At 36.0% G+C, this 21,509-nt stretch overlaps 1 protein-coding gene across 3 annotated transcripts in view; it reads left to right on the forward strand.

Moving 5' to 3' along the window:
• LOC131039129 (uncharacterized) overlaps window positions 1-21,509 on the forward strand; it is a 217,834-nt gene that overhangs the window by 4,998 nt on the left and 191,327 nt on the right. For all 3 annotated transcript variants that reach the window (XM_059213016.1, XM_057971782.2, XM_059213015.1), the window contains exon 2: window positions 15,851-16,035. In XM_059213016.1, coding sequence (XP_059068999.1) covers window positions 15,851-16,035 — 185 coding nt within the window. The remainder of the gene's footprint in view (window positions 1-15,850; window positions 16,036-21,509) is intronic.

Raw genomic sequence — 21,509 nt, forward strand, 5'->3', positions numbered from 1 at the left:
TACCACTAATCCACTGAAAATTGGCCGGTATTCCCTTGTCACATCTGTGAAAGATAAGGCCATGGAGACTGAATTGCAGGAAATCAAGCTCAAAAGGTTTAAACCTAGAGCTGATTTTGTTTACAGGGTATGAAGGAGAAGATCAAGAAATCCTTTGTGCATGTGCATCGTATTGAGGACATCTGGGTAGATCTCCGCACAGAAGCCGAAGTTCTGAAGATGGATTACTGCAGGTTCACAGTTGAGCAAATTGTTGATTTGAACTTGATGGATATCCCACAAGGGATGATTGATGATGGGCACATATTTGATCCTGAATACATTTCTCGGAGGGTTGAGGAAGCCCCACTTTCTTTGATCCAATGGTCGCACAAAGAGTGCATATCCATCCTTGAGAGATTTCAGCCTATCTTGGCTAACACCAACGCATGGCTGAAAAGTAATGCTGTTAGACTTAAAAAATCAAGGTTGGAAAACAAGATGATTCTACAGGGCCTCTTGGATGTAAGTCTAAGATTCAGGTTGACAACAAGGAGGGTGCATCATCTTCAGGCACAAGGATCAAGTTGCGAGTCAGTAATGCAGTAGTGCTTCCTCCTGAGGAGACGACAGTTCGTGGGAAGGAAAAATCACGATTTCATGTTCAGGTGATTGATCTGGATAATCCAGAAGAAGGGCAGCAATCTGATGATGCTCCCAAGTCTCCAGTTTCAGACTCGCCTCATGAGATCATTCCTCCAGTTTCCATTGAGATGCCTGTTTCTCCTCCTGATTTACTTGTGGATGAGTCTCCTCAGAATGCTATTCCCATTTCAGCATACGAGCCATCTCCTAATCCTCAACAAGAGAGTGTGTTGGAAGTTCCTGAGGATATTCCTACTTGCATCCAGTTATTAGAAATTGATACTTCCACTTCTGGTTTTGAAGAATTCATGAGGCAATCTTCATGCCCATTGGTAACTGAGCAAACCATGGTCGCTGTCCAAATAGATATTCCTCCCAGGATGACCACGGTGATTCAAACAGAAACTGCTTCTCCTTTGCCTACGGCTGCTACTGGAGGGGAGTTGATGACTTTGCCTCCATGGCTTAGTTCTTTTACCCCGAAAAGGAAGAAGCAAGAAATCTCACCTGATGCCTTTGATTACCAGCAACTGAAATAGTCCAGATCCAAAGTTGCTAAGAAGGTCAAGACACTCTCCAGAGTAACTGTTGACAGCAATAAGATGAAGGTAGCTGAAATTGTGGAACCTATTGCAAATAAGCCACTTGAAGAAATGTCAGCTGCTGATTATAAGGTTGCAAGGATAGAGTTGGACAAACAAACGCATGAGGTCATTAAACATGATGCTCAGTTTTCTGTTGCTTTGCTGGTGCAAAGGTGTGATGAACTTCTAGCAAAGAAAGACAAGCTAGAAGGTGAAAATCGACAACTTATGGCAGCCATTCATAAAATTACAAAACCTGCTGCTGAAGGGAGTAACTCCATAGGTTCTTCCGGTTCCCAAGAATCAATTCGTGGAGTGGAAAGGGCTGCTCAGAAGGTACAAGCACTGGATTCCTGGGTTGATCAGCTTCATGATCTATGTGCACAGGTAATGAAAAACATTTTTCAGATGATGTCTAAGTTAGAGACCATTGAGGAGAAACTGGATCATACTTCTAATACTTTCAAAAAGAATTTGGAAAGTGTTGAAGAAAGTTTGACAATCTGGCATACCATGCCCCAACAACAGCTGAGTGTTTTGCAGGAGCATGCCATCATCTCTTCCAAGATCATGTACTTGGAATTTGAAGAACTCCTAGAAAACAAGACCCTTGTTCTTAAATCCCTCATTGAGGAGATCAGTGATGCAAAGAGATTCTGGGACGAAGTTCTCTGAGATATTGTCTCACATTGTGAAAGGGCCTCTTGCAACATAGTAAGTCAGGATGGAGAGATGATTCCAGAAGAAGAAGTTCTTGCTGATTTACAAATGAGGATTCATAATGAATGGAGCAGCGAACAATTCACAACCGCTTCAACTCAGACATTGATGAAACACCAAGCCTTTCTACATGAAATCCAGTCTATCTTGGATAAAAACAATTCTGCGATCCTCCGGTGTCATGACACTATTGTGAAGACCATGGTTGTTGCCAAGAACACCAATGAACCAAATCCCAAGGAACTACAAATGAGCATCCAGAAATTTCAAGGATTTGTGTCTTCACAAAATGCAACTTAAGTGTTTTTCAACACTTAGTTGTATTTTCCCCTCTTTTTGTAATCTTTAGTTGTAATTTTGTTTTGACAAGTTACATGTAAAAGTATTTTTTGTAAAAAGCAAGTTACACATTACTTGCACTTTTGTAATTACATGTAAGACAACTACAAGTTGTGTCCGATTAGGACTATAGTTGGAAGACTATAGTTGGAATAAGTCTTAGTTAGTTAATGAAGTCTTAGTTAGTTATTGAATAAGTCTTGGTGGTTGAGAGAATCTCTCAAGTTAGTTAGGATCCTCCCACCTTTTTCTCAAGGCTTCTCTTCTATAAATACTGGAGGGGTTTATTGTAATATATATCTTTTTGGAAAGCAAGCAAAAACTCTGCCAAATTTACAGCAAGAAGTCTTTGAGCTTATGTATGTGAATTGAAAGTTTTGAAGAATAATAAAGAAGGATTACTCAAGTTTTGAGTCTTTGAGCTACATGTTTGAGTTTGAATCTTTTTATTTCTTCCATGCAAAGTGTTTCTAAAGGAGCTTAGTCTAATCTGATTTGAAGTCTTTGAGCTGCAAGTAGAGAAGATTAATTAAAATAGGAAAATCTCTAGAAGGAGCAGCAAGTCTTTGAGCTTGCATCTATTCTTGAGGAAAAATTATTGTTTGAAAAGAAATAGCAGCAAGTCTTTGAGCTTGCATTAGTTCTTGTCTTTGTGTTGAAATAATAGATTATTCCAATCTTTGAGTTGTTGTCTTTTATTCGTTGTAAAATTTAGTATAGCAAAGGGTAGATAGGACTTCACATAATCAAGTCTTTGAGCTTGAATTTGCTATCCCGTCCCGAAGGAAGTGACGGAAGTCTTTGTGCTTTCAAGAAACTTCATTTCCTTTCTCTCATTTCACTTGAAAGTGGTTACTACTGTTCATATTCGATTGCTATCCTTTTCTTTGAAGAGAAAAGGATATTGTCTTTCTTAAAAAAGAAGAAAGATTGCTGTCCCATCCTATTTTATTTTCAAAGTTGTAGTTAGATAGGGGGACCCTTCCCTTAATTAGGAGAGTTTTTACTCGTGTGCTATGGTTGAGACCACAATTTTGTATATTTCCCCGAGTGTACAAAATTTTCAACCAACAAAATTGACCAAAAGTAGATAGGTACCTCAAGTAGAGGAGATGTCTTTGTTGACTTAAGAGACCAATACCAATATACCTTTGAGGATTCTGCTGATTAGATGCTTGAAGGGAGGAGAATTAATGTGTATGAGTATAATGTAAGACGTAATAATGCAACGATTGGTAGAATAGGTAGAGGTCAACGTAGAAATGTGAATGTGAGAACACAATACATGCTCGATCAAGATATGGAAGCAAGCTAGATTGACCAGCAACAATTTTCACCTACAAGCTCTTATAGGTCTCGGCATGATTAGACTTTCCATGATGTTGATTAGTAGATATAGAGCGATGCTAATGAAAGGAAAAGAGTCCTAAATGAGGAATTAGACTTGATTGACCACACTATTAAGTGGTAGGAACTATTATCAACTAGCTCAGACCCGTGAACATGTTATACAACAACAAAACCTAAATCAACAACATATTCCAAGGCCTTGCAATCAGAAATTTCAAAATCAGCAAGCAGGCAGCGTGCAAAATAATTCCCATCAAGCTCATAGATAGGTTCAGAGATTTGCATCATTTAAGTTGAAAGGTATAAGCAATTATACTTTTTTGGCATCTTAAATTATTCAATCCAATCTTGAATGATGAATACGAGATAGAGGATGAGGATATGATGATAAAATTGTTTGTACATTCTCTAGAAGAAAATGCAAAAGAGTAGTACATGAATCTCTTGGACAATAGTATAACTTCTTGGAGGAGTTCATGAATGTTTTTGGAATGCAATATATGGGACAAGATTAACCCAAAATTTTCCATCATCAATGAGATGGTGGTAGACTTCAATAGCTAGTTTATCCTCACTATGAGAAATGTATCTTAAAACCTCAAGCCAATTGAATCAACGTGTCTTGTTTTGTATTGTGGTTCTTTTGATTCAAATATTGGGTGTTGTTTAGGAGATAAAAATCCCCAAACATTTAGATAGGCTTATGTAACGACCATTAATATTGAAAGTAATATGAGGGTATCGGGTGAGTAGTTAAAAATAGTGGATATTCGGATGGGTTGTTATAAACAAACCTCTTTCCATTGAAGATAAGTTGGATAGGTTGATGGGAGCCATGATAGACTTGTCATAGAAAGTTGATGAAATAAAAGGGGGTTGCAACCTCAAGCTACAACTACTCATTTCAATGAAGGGTAGAGATTGCACAAGAGACCCTACATTATTGATTGGTCTAAAAGGCCACAACAAAATGATAGGTAGGCTTCTTGAAAACATTTAAGGCAATAAGACTAGATCCTATAACGAGAGAGCATGTGAATTTTCAAGAAGAAAACTTATGGTGTGAGTCTTGTTTCATTCCTCACTATCTTTTGAATTGTATGGTTGCACTTTCCACGAGCAAGGATGATGAATTCTTTAGTTAAGAAGGTGGACTTGAGTCCTATTGAGATGATGTTGACCAATTTGATGAGTTTGTGCATAGTCAAGGAAATGATGATGCATATCGAGGAAATTTTAGTCGAAACGATCAAGTTTTCCAATAGAAATGTAATGCTCATCCACATCATTATGAACTTTCAGCTCATGACTTTGAGCATTTAAAGGCTCTCATGCAAAATTTTATCTAATCTTGTAGATCACAGTATGATCTAAAAATAAAAGAATTTGAGAGCAAGTCAAAATGAAATTATATCATTAACCGTTTTCAATTAATTACAATGAATGGAATTACATGGCGTATAGCCTCTATGAAAGCATAAAACAAAGAATAAAAAATAGTAATAAAATTGTCGTCCTTTGTTAGCTTATATAGAAAAACTGACCAATAGCAGTTTCCAATTCACTGGAGATCAAAATTGGCAACAACTCTCAAAATTGGCAACACTACTCGAAACTTGCAACAACACTCAAAACTGGCAACAACACCCATAAAAACAAGGAAGGAAAAATGGGAAAGGAAACTAGTGTTGAGAAAGGAAACTTGCGCTAACACCACCACTTAAGACTAACCAAGGAGACAAAAGCCTAAGGAAAGGAAAGAGGTAAGAGGAAAACCCAGTGGGAAATAAATCCACCCCTCAAAATATATACTAAATGTGAATAGAAACTAATATGTTGCAGTGTCCTTCACCCCAAGAAGGTCTCACAAAAAGTGAAAATGAAAAGATAGGGCCCATTTGTGCCTTCATAAAGAAGAGAAAGAATGTCAATACAAAATGTAGCATGACGAATGCTTTAGTAGGTTCCTCTGCAACAAATGATGCCTCTTCCTTTTGGAAGATAGAAACCTCGAGCTATCAAATTGTTGAATTCCCACTCAAGTGAAATGTATGAAGGAATCAGGATGAATGGTTCTAGAAAATACTCATGTTTCTCCAATCTAATGCTGAACTGTGACTCTGCCATACAAGCCTCAAGAACAGTGACCACTGAAGTGTGAGATTTGTTCGGATGTGAATCAGGACGTGTCAAGATAGTAGCATGGAGTGGTTGAGAGAGAAGAAGAGAGTCTAACCCAAAAGAAAATGCATCTTGATGTGAGCTGACATAGTAGAGAACACGTGTCCTCAATGTTGTCATCATGATCAAGGAGAGATTCAATAAACAAATGATAAATGTCTGATAGGATTATATCTTGCTCATCAAGAGGACAAGAATGAACCTACTAAAGAGAATTTGAGGTAGCATTCGGAGAAGCCAAGATCTCTATCAAACTAGCAGGTGGAGGTGATTGAATAGTTGCCAATACTAGAGGTGTGGAAAGAGAAGAAGTAGGAGGAGATGTTTTTGTGTAATCAGGACAATCAAGCCTCTTCCAATAAGCAATTTCCTTTTCAGTGTCATTGTCATACATAGGATCATCATCATTATCAAGGGAGAGAAGTATGTCTATAGTTGGGTCACTTGGGAATGGAGGTTCAGTGGGATCTCCATACATTTCCCATAAAGTGGCCCAAAGAGTGTGTGGGCACTCAATGTGTGATGGAGCCCATGATGTGTGGTCCTCAACACTTAAACCAATTAATCCTATGACATGATCATTTCTACTTTCCCATGCAGATTTCTGCCAACATGTACTTGGTTTGGGAATAAACCCATACAAATGTGGCAATAGATGAATCCATCGACATTGCTTTAGATTCCATCACACCAAGACTTGTAGTTTCCTTCTTCCAAAATGATGACTGATGGATGATATTTTATTCCCATTTTGCCCTTAGATTACCCCCTTTTGGAACTTTATTTTAGTTAAAAAATTAAGAGACAACCTCCAAGACAATGAAAAATTCCATTCTAAAACAGTTCTAATCTTCAATTCTTGCAAAAGATTGCTAATGCTTCTTCTTTCCAGCACCCGTGCGCACTGATGCCATGTAAATTTTTATCTAATCCTGTAGGTCACAGTATGATCTAGCTAGAAAATAAGAAGAAAACTTGCAGAACAAAATAAAAGAATTTGAGAGCAAGTTAAAATGAAATAATATCATTAACTATTTTCAATTAATTATAATGAATGGAATTACATGGCTTATAGCCACTATGAAAGCATAAAACAAAGAACAAAAAACAGTAATAAAACTGTCGTCCTTTGTTAGCTTATATAGAAAAAAAGACCAACAACATTTTCCAATTCATGGGAGATCAAAACTGGCAACATCACTCAAAACTGGCAACAATACTCGAAACTGGCAATAGCACTCAAAACTGGCAACAACACCCGTAAAAACAAGGAAGGAAAAACGGGAAAGGAAACTATCGACGGGAAATGAAACTTGTCCTAACATCTCAGTGTAATGTCCCCATTTTGGGATTTACCTAATTTAGTCCTAGGGCAACAATTCCAACTTAAAGTGAGAATTGAAATCTGTTAATAAATAGAATTTTATCAAAACTGAAGATATTTTATTACAATATTTAACTTAAGATTCTAAGACTAGTTTGAAAGATAGAACTTATCTTGATAGCTTTCTCTGATTTGACAATGGGAGATATATTACGAGTGACTTCTTAAATGTGTATAGCCGCTTCTGATATGGCAATGTTAATTTGCTGTTAGTCTTCCCTTTCTACTGCTTAAGGTGTTTCAGATAATATGCAATATGTCTCTTCTTAAATGCTTATAGCGATAATGTAGTTTGTTGTTCTAATTCGGCTTTAGAAGTATGCAAGGTATGGGCTATTTCTGATTACAATCTCTAATTGTATACCACCATTTCTATGCCAATAAGGCAACTGCTCTTGAAGAGCGAACCAATATGGATAAAGAAATAAAATAAGAATGGTCTGATGCCCTCCTTGAGACTTCATGATCTGCCTCATATATCAATTGAATGGGCATGATGTGAGGAGTTGTATCTCCCACAATCATGACCTTTGCAAACATTAAATAATTATTTCCTTAATCAGTTTGCCCTCCCAATTAATGATCATGGTTAATGTAACTAATCATTCATTTGTCTAATCTAGTGATACCCCCTTCATTTGTTTAATCTAGCAATATAGAGAATATTTCTGGAAGTGATTCTGAAATGCTTTTTGATCTGCGATTTGGTTTGGAGATTTTGAGTCTTTGTTTCTACGATCTATACTTTCTCCTAGGGACAGCGATGAGGTGGAAATGCTCTCTGTTTTGACAGTTCTGCTTTCTTTAATCACTGCTTTACCTGTAATAGCTGCATAACAGTTATATGTCATTCTTCTTCAAATCTGCCTCTGAATTCTTCCTTAAATCTGCTATAAGTTACTTATAGATCTGCCACAATATGTCTACAGTTACTTCTTTATATTCCCCAAGAGACTCTTATATATTTAAATCTGACTATATAATCTGTATTCTCTCCTTTGTGTATGCACTCAACTATCTTTATTAATATTTCACACCCCCACCTTTGCTTTCAATTTTTCAATATATATCTTCATGTTTATTGAAGGGACATATCCCCTATGAAAGACATCTGTTTTAAATGAAACATGTGTTTTAAGGACACACCTCTTTGAAACAAATCAAAGTACATTTAATATTCTTTCTTACAAATCATATCTTTAATCGCACCTCTTCTTATTAGATAATTGCTGTTAACTTTATATCAATCTTTTAACATTTTAATCGTTGTTCATTTCCTTTGTAATTGCTGCTTGTTTTAAATGCTTCTTTTTTTGTCTTATTAATGACTCCTTATACGATGTGTAAAAGATCTGCATATAAGACAAAAAAGGTTTGTCTCCTAGTGAAAGAATTTTGTCCTCATATGAGGAGCACTGCTTTTTTTGTCTTATGCGTATCTAATACATATTCGCTGCCCTTAAGGTTAACCTGATTCTTCCATAATGAATCGCTGAATTTTTTGGCCTTATTTATTTTGCCTTTATATACTTTTGGCTTATTCTATTTTTGTCTCATTCCCATTCTGTCTTCAATAATTAACTTCCATTACTTACTGAAATGTAAGTGTAATTGCTGCCTTAACAGAAACAGAATCTGAATTATATTGCTGCATTTACTAACTTCCATCTTTAATCTGAATCATATTTTTTTATTGCATCAACATAAACGTTGTATTACGAATGAAGTTGCTATCTTAATGAATTACTGTCTTAGAATATTAATTACTGTTTCTTTTCTTGATTGATTTTAGAGATAGGATGGGGATATCACACTTAGGAGGTAGAGGTGCAAGAGGATGTGACCATAAGATGAGGACATCAAAATCTTCATTGATGCAACAATAATTCAGGTCTAGGGCGGTTACCAATTGAGAAATAGGTTTGTCCTAGTGTAGGGGTAGTAAATTGGTATAGCAAATGTAATTGGATAGAAAATTGATGTTGATAAGCAGAGGGTGAGTGTTGATGATCAGCATAAACTCCCAAACAAGAAGGTTGCAGGCAAAAGGAAGAATTTGGAATAGCAAGAAGCAAAAAAGTACATTCTCAAAATTTAGAGCCAACCAATGAATCAAGTGGTAGTGTTATTCTTAAGGAAAAGGGTTGTCAATATCAAGGAATATACAAATAATGAAGGGGTGCACCTTAGTCATGCAACTAGAAGTGTTCAAGTAAGAAAAGAGGTAAAAGTCAATGTTGTTGCTCCCTCTTCAATCCTAGTGGGGCCTTGCATTCCTAATACAAGTGCATTAACCATTGCTCTTAGTGAAACTTTGTTGATGTATGCTCCAATTGATGTTGCACAAGTCTTGATTTAAGTAAGTGTTGTGCGTTCTGCCTACCCGAGAGAGAGAAGAAGTGAGTTTTGTATCCAAATGTCTTTCCAAACACCTCCAATGTCGAAGAAAGCATGACGTAACCCTAAGTTCAACCTTGCAAGATGTTTTCAAATGCCTTCGATTTGCCAAATTCTCCAAGGCGTAGCACTTAGAATCAAAACACAAAGTTTGCTCAAATTGTTCAAACAACCCAAAATCACTAACGCAAGAGGGCGTATAATGAAACTCAACATTGTTTCAAACTTTGCAAGAATAAAAATCGTGCATTTTGCTTCAAAACCCCGAGTTTGATAGGCAAACCAAGAAACAAAATGTTGCACAAGTCAAAGGGGAAAATTGCGCGATTTGTTCAAAATCCCGAGTTTCCCAAAGTCGCACAAGGAGGTAGAGTCGTGCATTTTAGTCTTTAGGGCTGAATCTTTTTGACAAAACCAAAGTCAAACATTTTCTTCGAAAATCCCAAAAATGACTGCAGTGATTAAAATGAGAAATGGAGCATGTGAGAAGGTCGATGACTATGGGGAAAAATCGCGATTTCCTTCCTCACATTCGCCGACAGAAAATCCCCTTCGCAAATGCCGAACAAAGGTTGAATCCATCTGAGCTAGGGTTTGATAGATATCGTGCATAATATGAGCCCCAAACTTGACATTTTTAGGTCTGATATTTCATTTTCGCCTCCAAAGCCGAAATTTTGTTGGGAATCAAGCCTCTAATCACCGAAAATAACAAAGTGAGCATCGCGTAATTCAAAAGTCGGGTCAAAGCCAAAAAAAATAAAAATGCCAAGGGTAGTTTTAAAATCGAATCAAAAGCAAAGTTCGACATTTTTGTTCACTTTCAAGAAATAATAAAAATCGTACATTTGCATTCAAATGGCCGAATTTGCAACTTGAGCTAAAAAGCATTTAAAACCAACAAGGAAATTCGCACAAAACATGTGAAATTTGCGAGTTTCATATTAAAGAACTAAAATCAAACTTCACCCATTACAAGTTAAATGCCTGAGTTTCACCTAAGCCAAGAAGGGTGTGAACCAAACTAGGCCCTTTTCTCACGTTTGCAAGATACAAAGTGAAAATTGCAACTTTTGAGTTAAAAGGCCAAATTTTATACCAAGGCGAGTTAGGCGTTTGAAACTAAAGACAAAATCACACCAAACATGTGGAGTTCGCGAATTTCATGTAAAGAGAACAAGTCAAAAATCGCACCTTTACAATTGAAAAGGCCGAAGTTAAAACAAAACACTTAAAGAGGATTAGTCGTGCAATATAGGGAAAAGACCTGAATTTCACTAATCAAAGGTAAAAGGGCGAAAAGGAAAACAAAGTCTTGCATTTTATTTCAAAAGGCCGAATTTTGTCCTTAGTCACCTAAGTGAGTGCAAATGAAAATGGAGGGAGGTTTTGAAATGATGGGCAACTTTTCACAAAATGCCTAAAGAGGCCGAATTCTCTTCAACAAGCGACATTTAAAAGTTAAATTTAATATTTGTTGAAATCATTTATTTAATTTTGCGAGGTGATTAATTCAAGTCCAAATTGATTATTTACAGATTGACGTCAACCTAAAGCCCAAATCGGAGACTTGATCGCAATCAAAGCCTAAAGAGCAAGGATGCAGAAGCGTAGGATCAAAATGACAGTCCTAGGTACTGCCAATGAAGAACGCACTGCAGAGCATAAAATGAAGCATGGATAAACGCGTCACAACCTGAACCGCAAAGTTGAAGTCCCAGCAAGACCGAGGACAAAAGAACATTCACAAAGCTACAAGTCTATGCATTCTCAAAAATGCACAGTTGGAATTAATTCCAAAAAGACAGTTTGTAAAAACTGAAATTGTTTAATGTACATGACTACCTATGGGCCCCGTCTAATGAATTTAAAGTAAAGGGGGACACAGGTCAGTTATTTCCAATTACCAGATTGACTTGGATTGATGCCAAACAATTGTATGTAGTTGAGAAAGTGGTTGGGAGGACAGTTGAAGAGTAACTAGGCATGGGTTAAAGTTGCCAAGTTGTAGAAGGCAGATCAGGGCCCTTGGATGCAGTCAATCCTGGTCTCTGGTTCAATTTGTAAAATCTATAAAAGGCAGGATGCCTCTCATTGTAAAGGGTTAGATTCTAGTTAGATTGTAGGGAGCAGACAAATAGTTAGTTAGATTTATAGGAGTTAAAAGTAATTAAGCAGCTAGTAGATTAAAAAATAGAATAGAGCTCTTGCAGAAATTGTTGTAGTGGCAGCTGAAGCAAATATATGAAGATTGAAATATGGTGTTTGTTGTCTTTGTTTTCTTTTGTTTGCATGGTTTCCTTCCAGCTAGTTAGAAGTAGAGTTCAATGATTTTAATAGCGAAGTGTGAGGGTATTTGATGTATTTCAGGTTCATACCATTGGGGACTTGTTGATTGTAGGTCATCGTGCATGGTTAGTTTGAACCCAAAACTGTGCTTAGTTCAATTGTAGGTGTTCGTTTTAGGTTGCGCCAGAATTGGGTGCCTAGATGAGTATCTCCGGTTTGAAAATCCTTCATCTCATTGGAGATTGCACTGTTCTTGTTGAGTTGTGAGGGTGTCTCTGGCGAAACAAGAATTGGTTGTGGAAATTTGTCTACCCGCAACACTAGTCGTTCCTATCATTGCACTTAGGATCCCTAAACCCTTCCCTTTTTCTTTTATTTCCCAGTTTGAGAATTGCAGCATTGTTGGATGCAGACTAGCTTGTTGTAAACGTAAGGGCCCTTGTGTTTCCAGCAAAACACATCAAACCGCTGAGCTATCCCGCAGTCATGAACTGACATTTGGAACCTTGAGGTTGTCCCCTTTGATCAACTAAAACAACATTAGGGATTCCTTACACAAGAGAGGATAGGATACTCAACAACATTCTATTCTGCGTTGGCCGAAGAGAGTTGTAGTAATACGATTTTAGCCACGCCAACAATAAGAATTTCATTGCCACTAAGTGAGGCTTTAAGAATTTTGGAGCATAAGATGAGGGCATGGTCTTTCGTCTTTGTTGCTACATTGGAACAACCAATTAGTGTTCCAAATGAAGAGGAAAGTGTAGAAAAGGAGGAGATTATTGAGGTATACCTTTGGGCTTTTGTTATGAATAGTTGTTTGAGTGTGGATCCTTTTTGTACCACTTTGATAATAAATGGATGGTCACTCCATGATTCTATGCTAGACTTAGGTGTCTCTAGTAATGTCATGTCACTTCAAGTAATGAATGAACTTGCTTTGCAAGTGTCAATGTCTTATAGCAAATGTTTTGCTATGGATTCTAGAGAAGTGAATATCATCAGGGTGGTGAATAATGTAAAGTCCAATTGGTTGTCGACCTTGACAAATCCTTCTAGATAGACATTATAATAGTAGATTGTCTTCTTGAACGGGGTATGTTGTTATCTAGAAAGTGGGAAGCATCCATTGGTGGAGCACACAAATGGATCTTTCCTATGCCACCATTCCTTTGCATAATGAAATTGCAAAGTTCCATAGGGGACAAAGAGTCTTGGATAACATTGAAAATTGTTACTAATGGCATGATGAGATAATTTTATTTGTGCCTTCCTAGGAGATAGCTCCTCACGCCACTTGTCCTTCATGCACTCATCCTTGATATTATTTTGGAAAACCCTAATTAAGGTTGTTGTGTCTTGATCTCAGTCGTTGATCATAATTTGATCTCGGCCTTTCATTTACTTTCCTGAACTCTATATAAACTCTCATTCTCTCATTTTGTTGTGTGGAGAGATTAATGAAATTGTTTCTTAGAGCTATTTTGATAATATAAGTTCATTGGCAGTTTGCTTTGAAGCCTTATTGTTATCACGTGGTTGCATTGCTGCATATTTTCTTCAACATAGAATAGATTTGTTTACTCTTAAATTTGCTTTCAAAGTTATTAAATGAATGAAGGATTTGATAGTATAGATTGGTGAAACAATTGCTCATACTTTCTTTGAACAGATGATTTTTATTCTATGTGTAAAGTTAGCCCGGGCTTATATTGTGGATGCTTAACTTCTACTTTGGATGAATATTGTTCATTGGATGGTATCATTCGTAGTATGAAAATCTCAAGCACAACCGTAGAAGATTGCACTTACTTTGTCTAGTTGTCCTTGGTGTGGCAAAACAAAGTATCGTCGATTGGTTTCACCTAATCTTTACCATCTTGCGAGTTCTTAGGAATAGCATAGAACCTCTAAATCCTCCCTTTTATCCTTTTTAAAAATCTGAAATTTGAAAATCCAAAAAAAGGAGAGCCTATACCATTAAAATTGTCTAAGTTTTGACTTGTGAGTGATATTAGTTGAGCGTAAGTCCCCCTTGTATTTCAGCATACATAACCAAGGAAGCTATGCACATAAAGTCGCCCGTTCACACATATAAACCTTGGAGTTGCCATGGGGTCTTTCTTTGCAATCTTGGATCTTACCCTAAAATCACAAGTTTAATTAAAATAAGACACGTAATATAGTTAGAATTATAACTTTACTAGTAAAATGTCATTAGCAAGATAAATCCTGGTTTAGGTCTTGCAATCATGTTAGACAATATTTGAAATATAATTCATATGACCAATTATTTCTATTAGGACCAGAAGTGCATACATATCAATATAATCATCTTAATCTATTTAGATAAATCATGCAATAGCTTTTTAGAAACCAAGCATCAATAGTTCCATTTACCATACTCAACCATAATAAGGGTTGGAGAAGAAGCACGATAAGGCGCCTGGAATTTGCCACAACATATCCCAAGGGCATGGAGCATCCAACCTAGATAACTTGACCCGTTGGCCCAAAGTGGCAGGAGCTCTTGTCCATCCAACATGAGGTGTGCTACTTAGAAGGGGAACTCGTATCTGCTCTCCCACTCGTGGCTCCACAATAAGGCACCTGGAATGTTCACCACAACTAAGCCCAAGAGTGTGGAGTATCCAACCAAGGCACTCAACCCGTTGGCCCCAAGTGGCAGGAACTCTAATCCATCCAACATGAGGTGGGCTACTTAGAAGGGGAACCTTGTATCTGCTCTCCCTATTGAGGTTCCTCTCTAATCCTTACATGATGCCTTATAGGAAATTCAATTGAATAAATAAATAATTATATAGATTAACTACTTTCAAAATATTGAAAGATTATATAGCAAATATCATCATTATACTGCATACCACAAAGATGATTAGGACACAAGACTGCTGTAATACCAGACTATTGTATTATAAATGCTGGTGCCTATCTCAGACTGATCTCTTTAGTGAGTGCAGATAATGATTTCTGATCTGATCAATGTTCTTTTGATTCATACCGAACACAACTCACCAAATTCATGGTTGATAACCACCAACTCAGTTTTCTGCTTTTATTACCTATTTTATCTGATTTCCAATTAAATGTTCATATCCTTCCCTCCTTCCGCAATGAAGTGTCTCCCCTTTTTTATATCTTCATTCTAGTGGGGAAAAGTCACATCCTTTCACAAAAATCATACCATTTTCAAGGGATACATACCGTCACAAATGGATTGCTGCTGTTGGTGCTAGATATAATTTTATCTTTTATTACTCTCTTTATTTTTTCTGATTTTTTATCCAAATTCCCAAACTTGATGATCCCCAAATGATTTGTTCTTCCCTCTTATATCTTCACATTTGAGGGAGACACACCTTTTCATCATCTCCACCTTTTGGAAGAGTCACAGCCATTCATCTTAATTGCTGGCGGGAAATCTTAATTTTATTTTAATTACATATCCTTTTATTCTAGGAAACCGCTTCACTAGATATTCTTTAATTGACTTCTTAAAGGATCACTATTAAATGATATTCTTGGTTTTAAATTTATTCAACCTCCTTAAATGAATCGCTGCCCTCTTATTTCATCCACCCAAGTTTAGTAATTTTAAGTGCTGCGATCTCATTTTTAGCAAGGCTGTGATCTCATATAGAGAGTTGTGATTCCCCAGGTTGGTGGGATATGACAAGTTTATCTTTGATGGTGAGCAGCTTCCCTAGATTTCTGGAGAGAATGCTCCAGAGTAAAGGCCATGCTATTTCCTACATTTATGAAAGCTTCTTGATAGTGTCAAGTATTTATCAAAATATTATAGTTATTGATAATTTGATATTATTGGAATTATCAGTCATACATGTTATGCTCACAAATTTTGAAACATGTTAGTAGGTTGCCTCAAGATTTGTTTTTAGCAAACACTGTGTGCTGATTGGAGCAAATATTCATAATTTAATAATTTGCAATTTTCATGCAGACGGTCAGTTTTAGTAAGGGAGGCTGCAGTCACTGGAGATTCAACAGAAGTTATCACGCCTGATGGATTTAATGTTCGTACACTTGTACATGAGTATGGCGGAGGTGCATTTGCTGTCTCAGGAAATGTTGTTGTGTTCTCTAACTACGAGGATCAAAGACTTTATAAGCAGTCTGTCAAAGGAGGCATGCATTTTCCCACCTCTAATTGGTTTTTAATCATTATGAAATTAAAGTATCAGACAATTATTTAAGCTTTGATTGGCATGCCATTTTGTTGGGAAGCTTGTGTAGTGGATGAAAAAGCAATTGAAAGACAAACAGTTTTTAGAAGACACTCAACGTCTTAGTGGATGGCAAAACATTTGGAAAACATACAGTTTTTAAAAAGGGCTGTAAGTCAACAGCTGTAAACTAACATTATATTATATATCCTTCTTTTAAAAGAATAAAACAAGAGAAGAAAAATAATTAATTTTTCTATCATATAACAATTATATTCTGACTTTTCTATTCAGCTTGTACATATATTACCACAAGTACTTGTTTAAATTTTTATAAAATATATTGTCCATACTTTATATCAATATGAGGGCACTTCAATAATTAAAATCTGGCATTAGGGACCATATTTTGGGTGTATTGTACATCTTATGATTACTTATTGTAAATATCACTGGTTGATCAATAAACAAACTAAAACATGTATATAGATAAAACATGTATATAGATAGTAAGTGATACAAGCGCAAAAATATACAAGTCGAATGCCTAAGAAGACAGAGGTCTGAAATTGACTCATATTCTTAAGATTATTTGTGTTTGGTTCTTCTCACAGTTATCAGTGTTCATGGTAGATATGTGATGATGGGTAACGATGTCTTGTTGTGGCATTATTGGAATTTGGATTATATGGAAACTGGTCTCTTTCTTAGTTACAATTGGTTGGTTATTTTAGCTGATCTTGATGTCCATATTTTCTTTCAACAACCAGTCATTTCTGCTGATTTCTATCACATCATGGATCATCCTTCTAATTCTAGGTCCATCCTTTCTTTTGTGTTATTTGGTCTATGTTTAGGGCATAGGTGCCTCGGCTTCTATGTTTAGAATCAGACATCTAATATAAAGAATTATGCCGAACAAGAGAAATGCACAAGACAAACAATATATAGTGGAACCTATGTACCCTTGGGACATGGTCCTTGTATTTTTTGACCACATCCCCCAACTGAAATAGTTTAGGATGCATGAACAAGTCGAAAACATCCCCTGCGAACCAGAAAATATGAAATACCCTAGAATGACAAAAAAAATTGGGGATGCAAGGAAACACCAAAAGGGATGGTTAGCCATCTAGTCTCAATGGATAGAACAATTGCATCTAGAATATAGAAAAACCTGTAGAACAACTGTCCATTTGCTAAATTCCAATATTGTGAGAAAAAAAATTGACCCTAGGCATGCAACTTGAGGTTGTCCAGAAAATGCTATAGCAGTCTATAATTTAAAATCCTTTTTAAGTAGTTTAGTACAAATTATTTGATTTCATGGTATTTAAAAAATATCAAAAAATACATATTAAAGATTATTTTTGTAGTGTTGGCTAAGTGCTGGTTGTAAAGCTCTTTATTCAAATATTTTGGGGTCAAAAGGGACATACCTCATACTTACCTTAGAATAGTTGGCATTACCATGTATTTGAGGTTGCACAAACTTTATTGGTGGCACTAAACTACAACTTCGTACCACATCACTTTGCAAGCAATGCACTTATGGGTGTCATACAATAGAGGGTTGCTTGTTGCTAAACACAACCTTTGCATGACATGTCAAAGCTAGGTTGCACTTTTAAGAGTTTTTTTGTTGGTATGGTAATAGGTAATCATCCTTTGAATTTTTATTATTATTTAAGAAACTTAAGGAATTTCTAATATATTATTATTTTTTGATGTACGTATGTGGTGGGAAATTGCAATATGTAGAGTGATCTCGCTTTACAATTTTTTTGAGTTTTGTGAGGCTTAAGTTTTTTAATCTTATATAAGATTGTTTATTTTTGTCATTTAGTGATGTAATATTTGTAAGGGGATTTCTAGGGGCATTGCTAAACTCTCTTGGGGATGCCTAGGTGCTTGCCATGATTGCTAGAGCCAAAAAGAAAAAAAAATCTTAAATTTTACATCAAAACTAGTGCCCAAGGCCAAACCCTAATGGCCAATGGGCCCTACCAATGCCTCCCAAACTCTATAAAACAACCCAAAATCTTCATTTTTACTCACAAATTCATTTCAACAAGAAGTTTGAAGAGGAGAAAAATAGTAAGTGAAGGAGTTAAAGAGTGTGATTCAAGTGCAACAAGTGCAAGGTGAGAAGGAGCAAGACAAAGAGGAAGAAGAGGGATTCTACACCAAGTTGGAAGGATTTTTCAAGCATAAGGTAAGATTCTATGACTATTTTTTGAATTGTTTTATTAGTTTCATATTCAAATTTTGATTTTATTCATAATTTCATAGACATGGCATTAAGTGCATATTTATTGCTCATTGTTTGTTGTTCATATTGTCATCAAGATTCAACATTTAATTTGTGTATCCTTTGCTTTTGCACTTTGTCCAATCTGAAGTAAGAAAAAAAAACACAATCTTTGTGTCTTAATCCTTTGCATTATGTTGAATACATTGTTTGAATTCTAATTTTAGAATTATAAACATAAATTTTATATTTTTTATTGCAGTGTCAAAATGAGTTCTCATGGCATGAGTGACGATGAGAATGACATTCAAAGTGGAAGTATTGAATTAGATTATGTGTAATGCCCCTTATTAAGTTTTTTCCAACTTTGTCAAATATTAATTTCAACGATCGTTTGGTATCAAACGTATGCTTGATTATAATGTTATGAATAGAATTGACTGCTAAATCAATGGTTTATGAGAATACTCACACACACACACATATGTATGCATGTATACATGTGTATGTATGTATATATGTATAGATATATGTATACATATATACATATATACATATATATTGTTGTGCCTTGCACACACTCCTCATCGTCGACAGGGTCCCCCTTTTTTTTCGTTCTCTTGTCTCCTCCTCACTTAGGTCCTGAGTAGGAGGTCTGGTAATTCGCACGGAGATGATGCAGTAGTTACACATTCGAATGTTGAGAAGATGACTAGCCTAAGTTCTAGGTACTGGAGTATATGCTTCTTGAAAATCAGAAGCAAAATTTTGCATCTAAGTTAGATAACCAGGCTACTGAGGGGGTTTTGAAAATTGAGGAGGAATTTGCCTATCAGAGTAAAATGCGTAAGGCAAGCCAAAGTTGCTCATTCCTAACCAATTTGCCTAGATTCAAAGTTTGTAAGATAAGCAAAGTGTTGGTTGAAAATTTTGTACACTTGGGGGAAATATACAAAATTGTGGTTTCAACCACAACACACGAGTAAAAACTCTCCTAATTAAGGGAAGGCTCCCCCTATCTAACTAAAACTGAAATAAAAATAGGATGGAACAGCAGTCTTCCTTCTTTCTTCAAGAAAGACAATGTCCTTTTCTCTTCACAGAAAAGGATAGCGATTGAAAATGAACAGCAGTAACTACTTTCAAGTGAAATGAGAGAAAGGAAATGAAGTTTCCTAAAAGCGCAAAGACTTCTGTCACTTCCTTCGGGACGGGACAGCAATATCAAGCTCAAAGACTTGACTATTGGAAGTCCTATCTACCCTTTGCTATACTAAATTTTACAACGAATAAAAGATAACAGCTCAAAGACTGGAATAATCTATTCTTTCAACACAAAGACAAGAACTAATGCAAGCTCAAAGACTTGCTGCTATTTCTTATCAAGCAGTAATTTTTCTCAAGAATGGACGCAAGCTCAAAGACTTGCTGCTCCTTCAAGAGAGTTTCCTATTTTAATTAATCTTCTCTACTTGCAGCTCAAATATTTCAAATCAGATTGGACTAAGCTCCTTTATAAATACTTTGCATAGAAGAAATAAAAGATTCAAACTCAAACATGTAGCTCAAAGACTCAAAACTTGAGTAATCCTTCTTTATTATTCTTCAAAACCTTCAACTCACATGCATAAGCTCAAAGACTTCTTGCTGTAAATTTGGTAGAGTTTTTGCTTGCTTTTCCAAAAGATATAAATTACAATAGACTCCTCTAGTATTTATAGAAGAGGAGCCTTGAGAAAAAGGTGGGAGGATCCTAACTAACTTGAGAGATTCTCTCAACCACCAAGACTCATTCAATAACTAACTGAGACTTCATTAACTAACTAAGAGTTACTCCAACTAACTAAGACTTATTCCAACTACAGTCCTAATCGGACACAACTTGTAGTTGTCTTACATGTAATTACAAAAGTGCAAGTAATGTGTAACTTGCATTTTATAAAAAATACTTTTACATGTAACTTGTCAAAACAAAATTACAAATGCATAACTAAAACTATTCCATGTGTCTAAAGACACGACTCTAACTGCATCATCCTTTGTCTGTGATGATCTTCATGTCGCTTCAGGATGCAAGAACTTGAAGTATTCTGGATTGGTAAAGACATCTTGAACTGGAACTGGAACTTGCATCCTTGTCTTCTTGCTTGGGGTAGTACTATCTTTTCAGGAGGGAAAGGGTTGCCTTCCTCTTTTCACGTCATGACCATCTTTGTCTTGAAAGCATTCCATGCTCTCAACCATGAATCGTTGCATCTCTTCTTTGTATCGTCATCCATTCTTGAAATTTGCTTGCAAAATAAGGCCCATGCCTTAATCCATTGATTTGGTAGATCGTGTGTGCAAACCGGACTGACAAGGGAAGGGATAAATTGATGCAAAAATGGGCTCACAAGTGAATTTCGGGTTTTGGAAGCTGCATTACATGTGTGGGAAAAACAAGAGCATTACTTGCAATTGCGGGGAACAAACATGCAACTTCATATGTGTAATGGGTAAACACAAGTTTGCACTTGTAATTAGACCTTTAGAACTCATTTTCAAGTGTTTTTTGAGTGCATTTTGGACCAATTTCTGGTTTTGGATGGCTGATTGCAGGTAGACTTTAAATGGGGAAAATAAATGAAGGTGTGAAATGAGTGGATGAAATGGTATGTACGGATGATGGAAATGAATATGAAAAGATTTTGGGAAGATCATCTTCAAGAAAATGGGAAGAACTTTCAACGTGTAATCCGGTTCTAAAAACCCGATTATGAAAGGATGGGTATTTCTCATCTTTGCAACTTGGAATTTCAACAAAAGATGGTTAAATCTTTTATCCGTAAGGGAAGAACAATGATTTTCATCCAACTTGTAATCGGGATTTAAAATCCCGAATACAAGTAAAGAGGGAAAATGGGGAAGAACAACGCAATTCTAAAATTGCTCTACAAAGGGGAAAATCTCTCTCACAAAAACTTGTTTTTGGGGAAGAACCAACATATTTGAAGACAAAAAAAATGAAACAAGAAGAAAATAAGAAAACAAAAAAGACAAGAAAAATGAATCAAGAAGAAAAGAAATCTTACCTTGCTCCAAACTGAAAATGCCTTCTTCAAAAAGATGATTAATCTTTGAAATAAAGAAGAATATCTCTTAAAAAGAAATATTAACCGTATTCCAAAACCCTAGCCACGTTTTTG

The sequence above is a fragment of the Cryptomeria japonica genome, chromosome 10 (assembly GCF_030272615.1).
Source record: "Cryptomeria japonica chromosome 10, Sugi_1.0, whole genome shotgun sequence".
Classification (NCBI taxonomy): domain Eukaryota; kingdom Viridiplantae; phylum Streptophyta; class Pinopsida; order Cupressales; family Cupressaceae; genus Cryptomeria; species Cryptomeria japonica.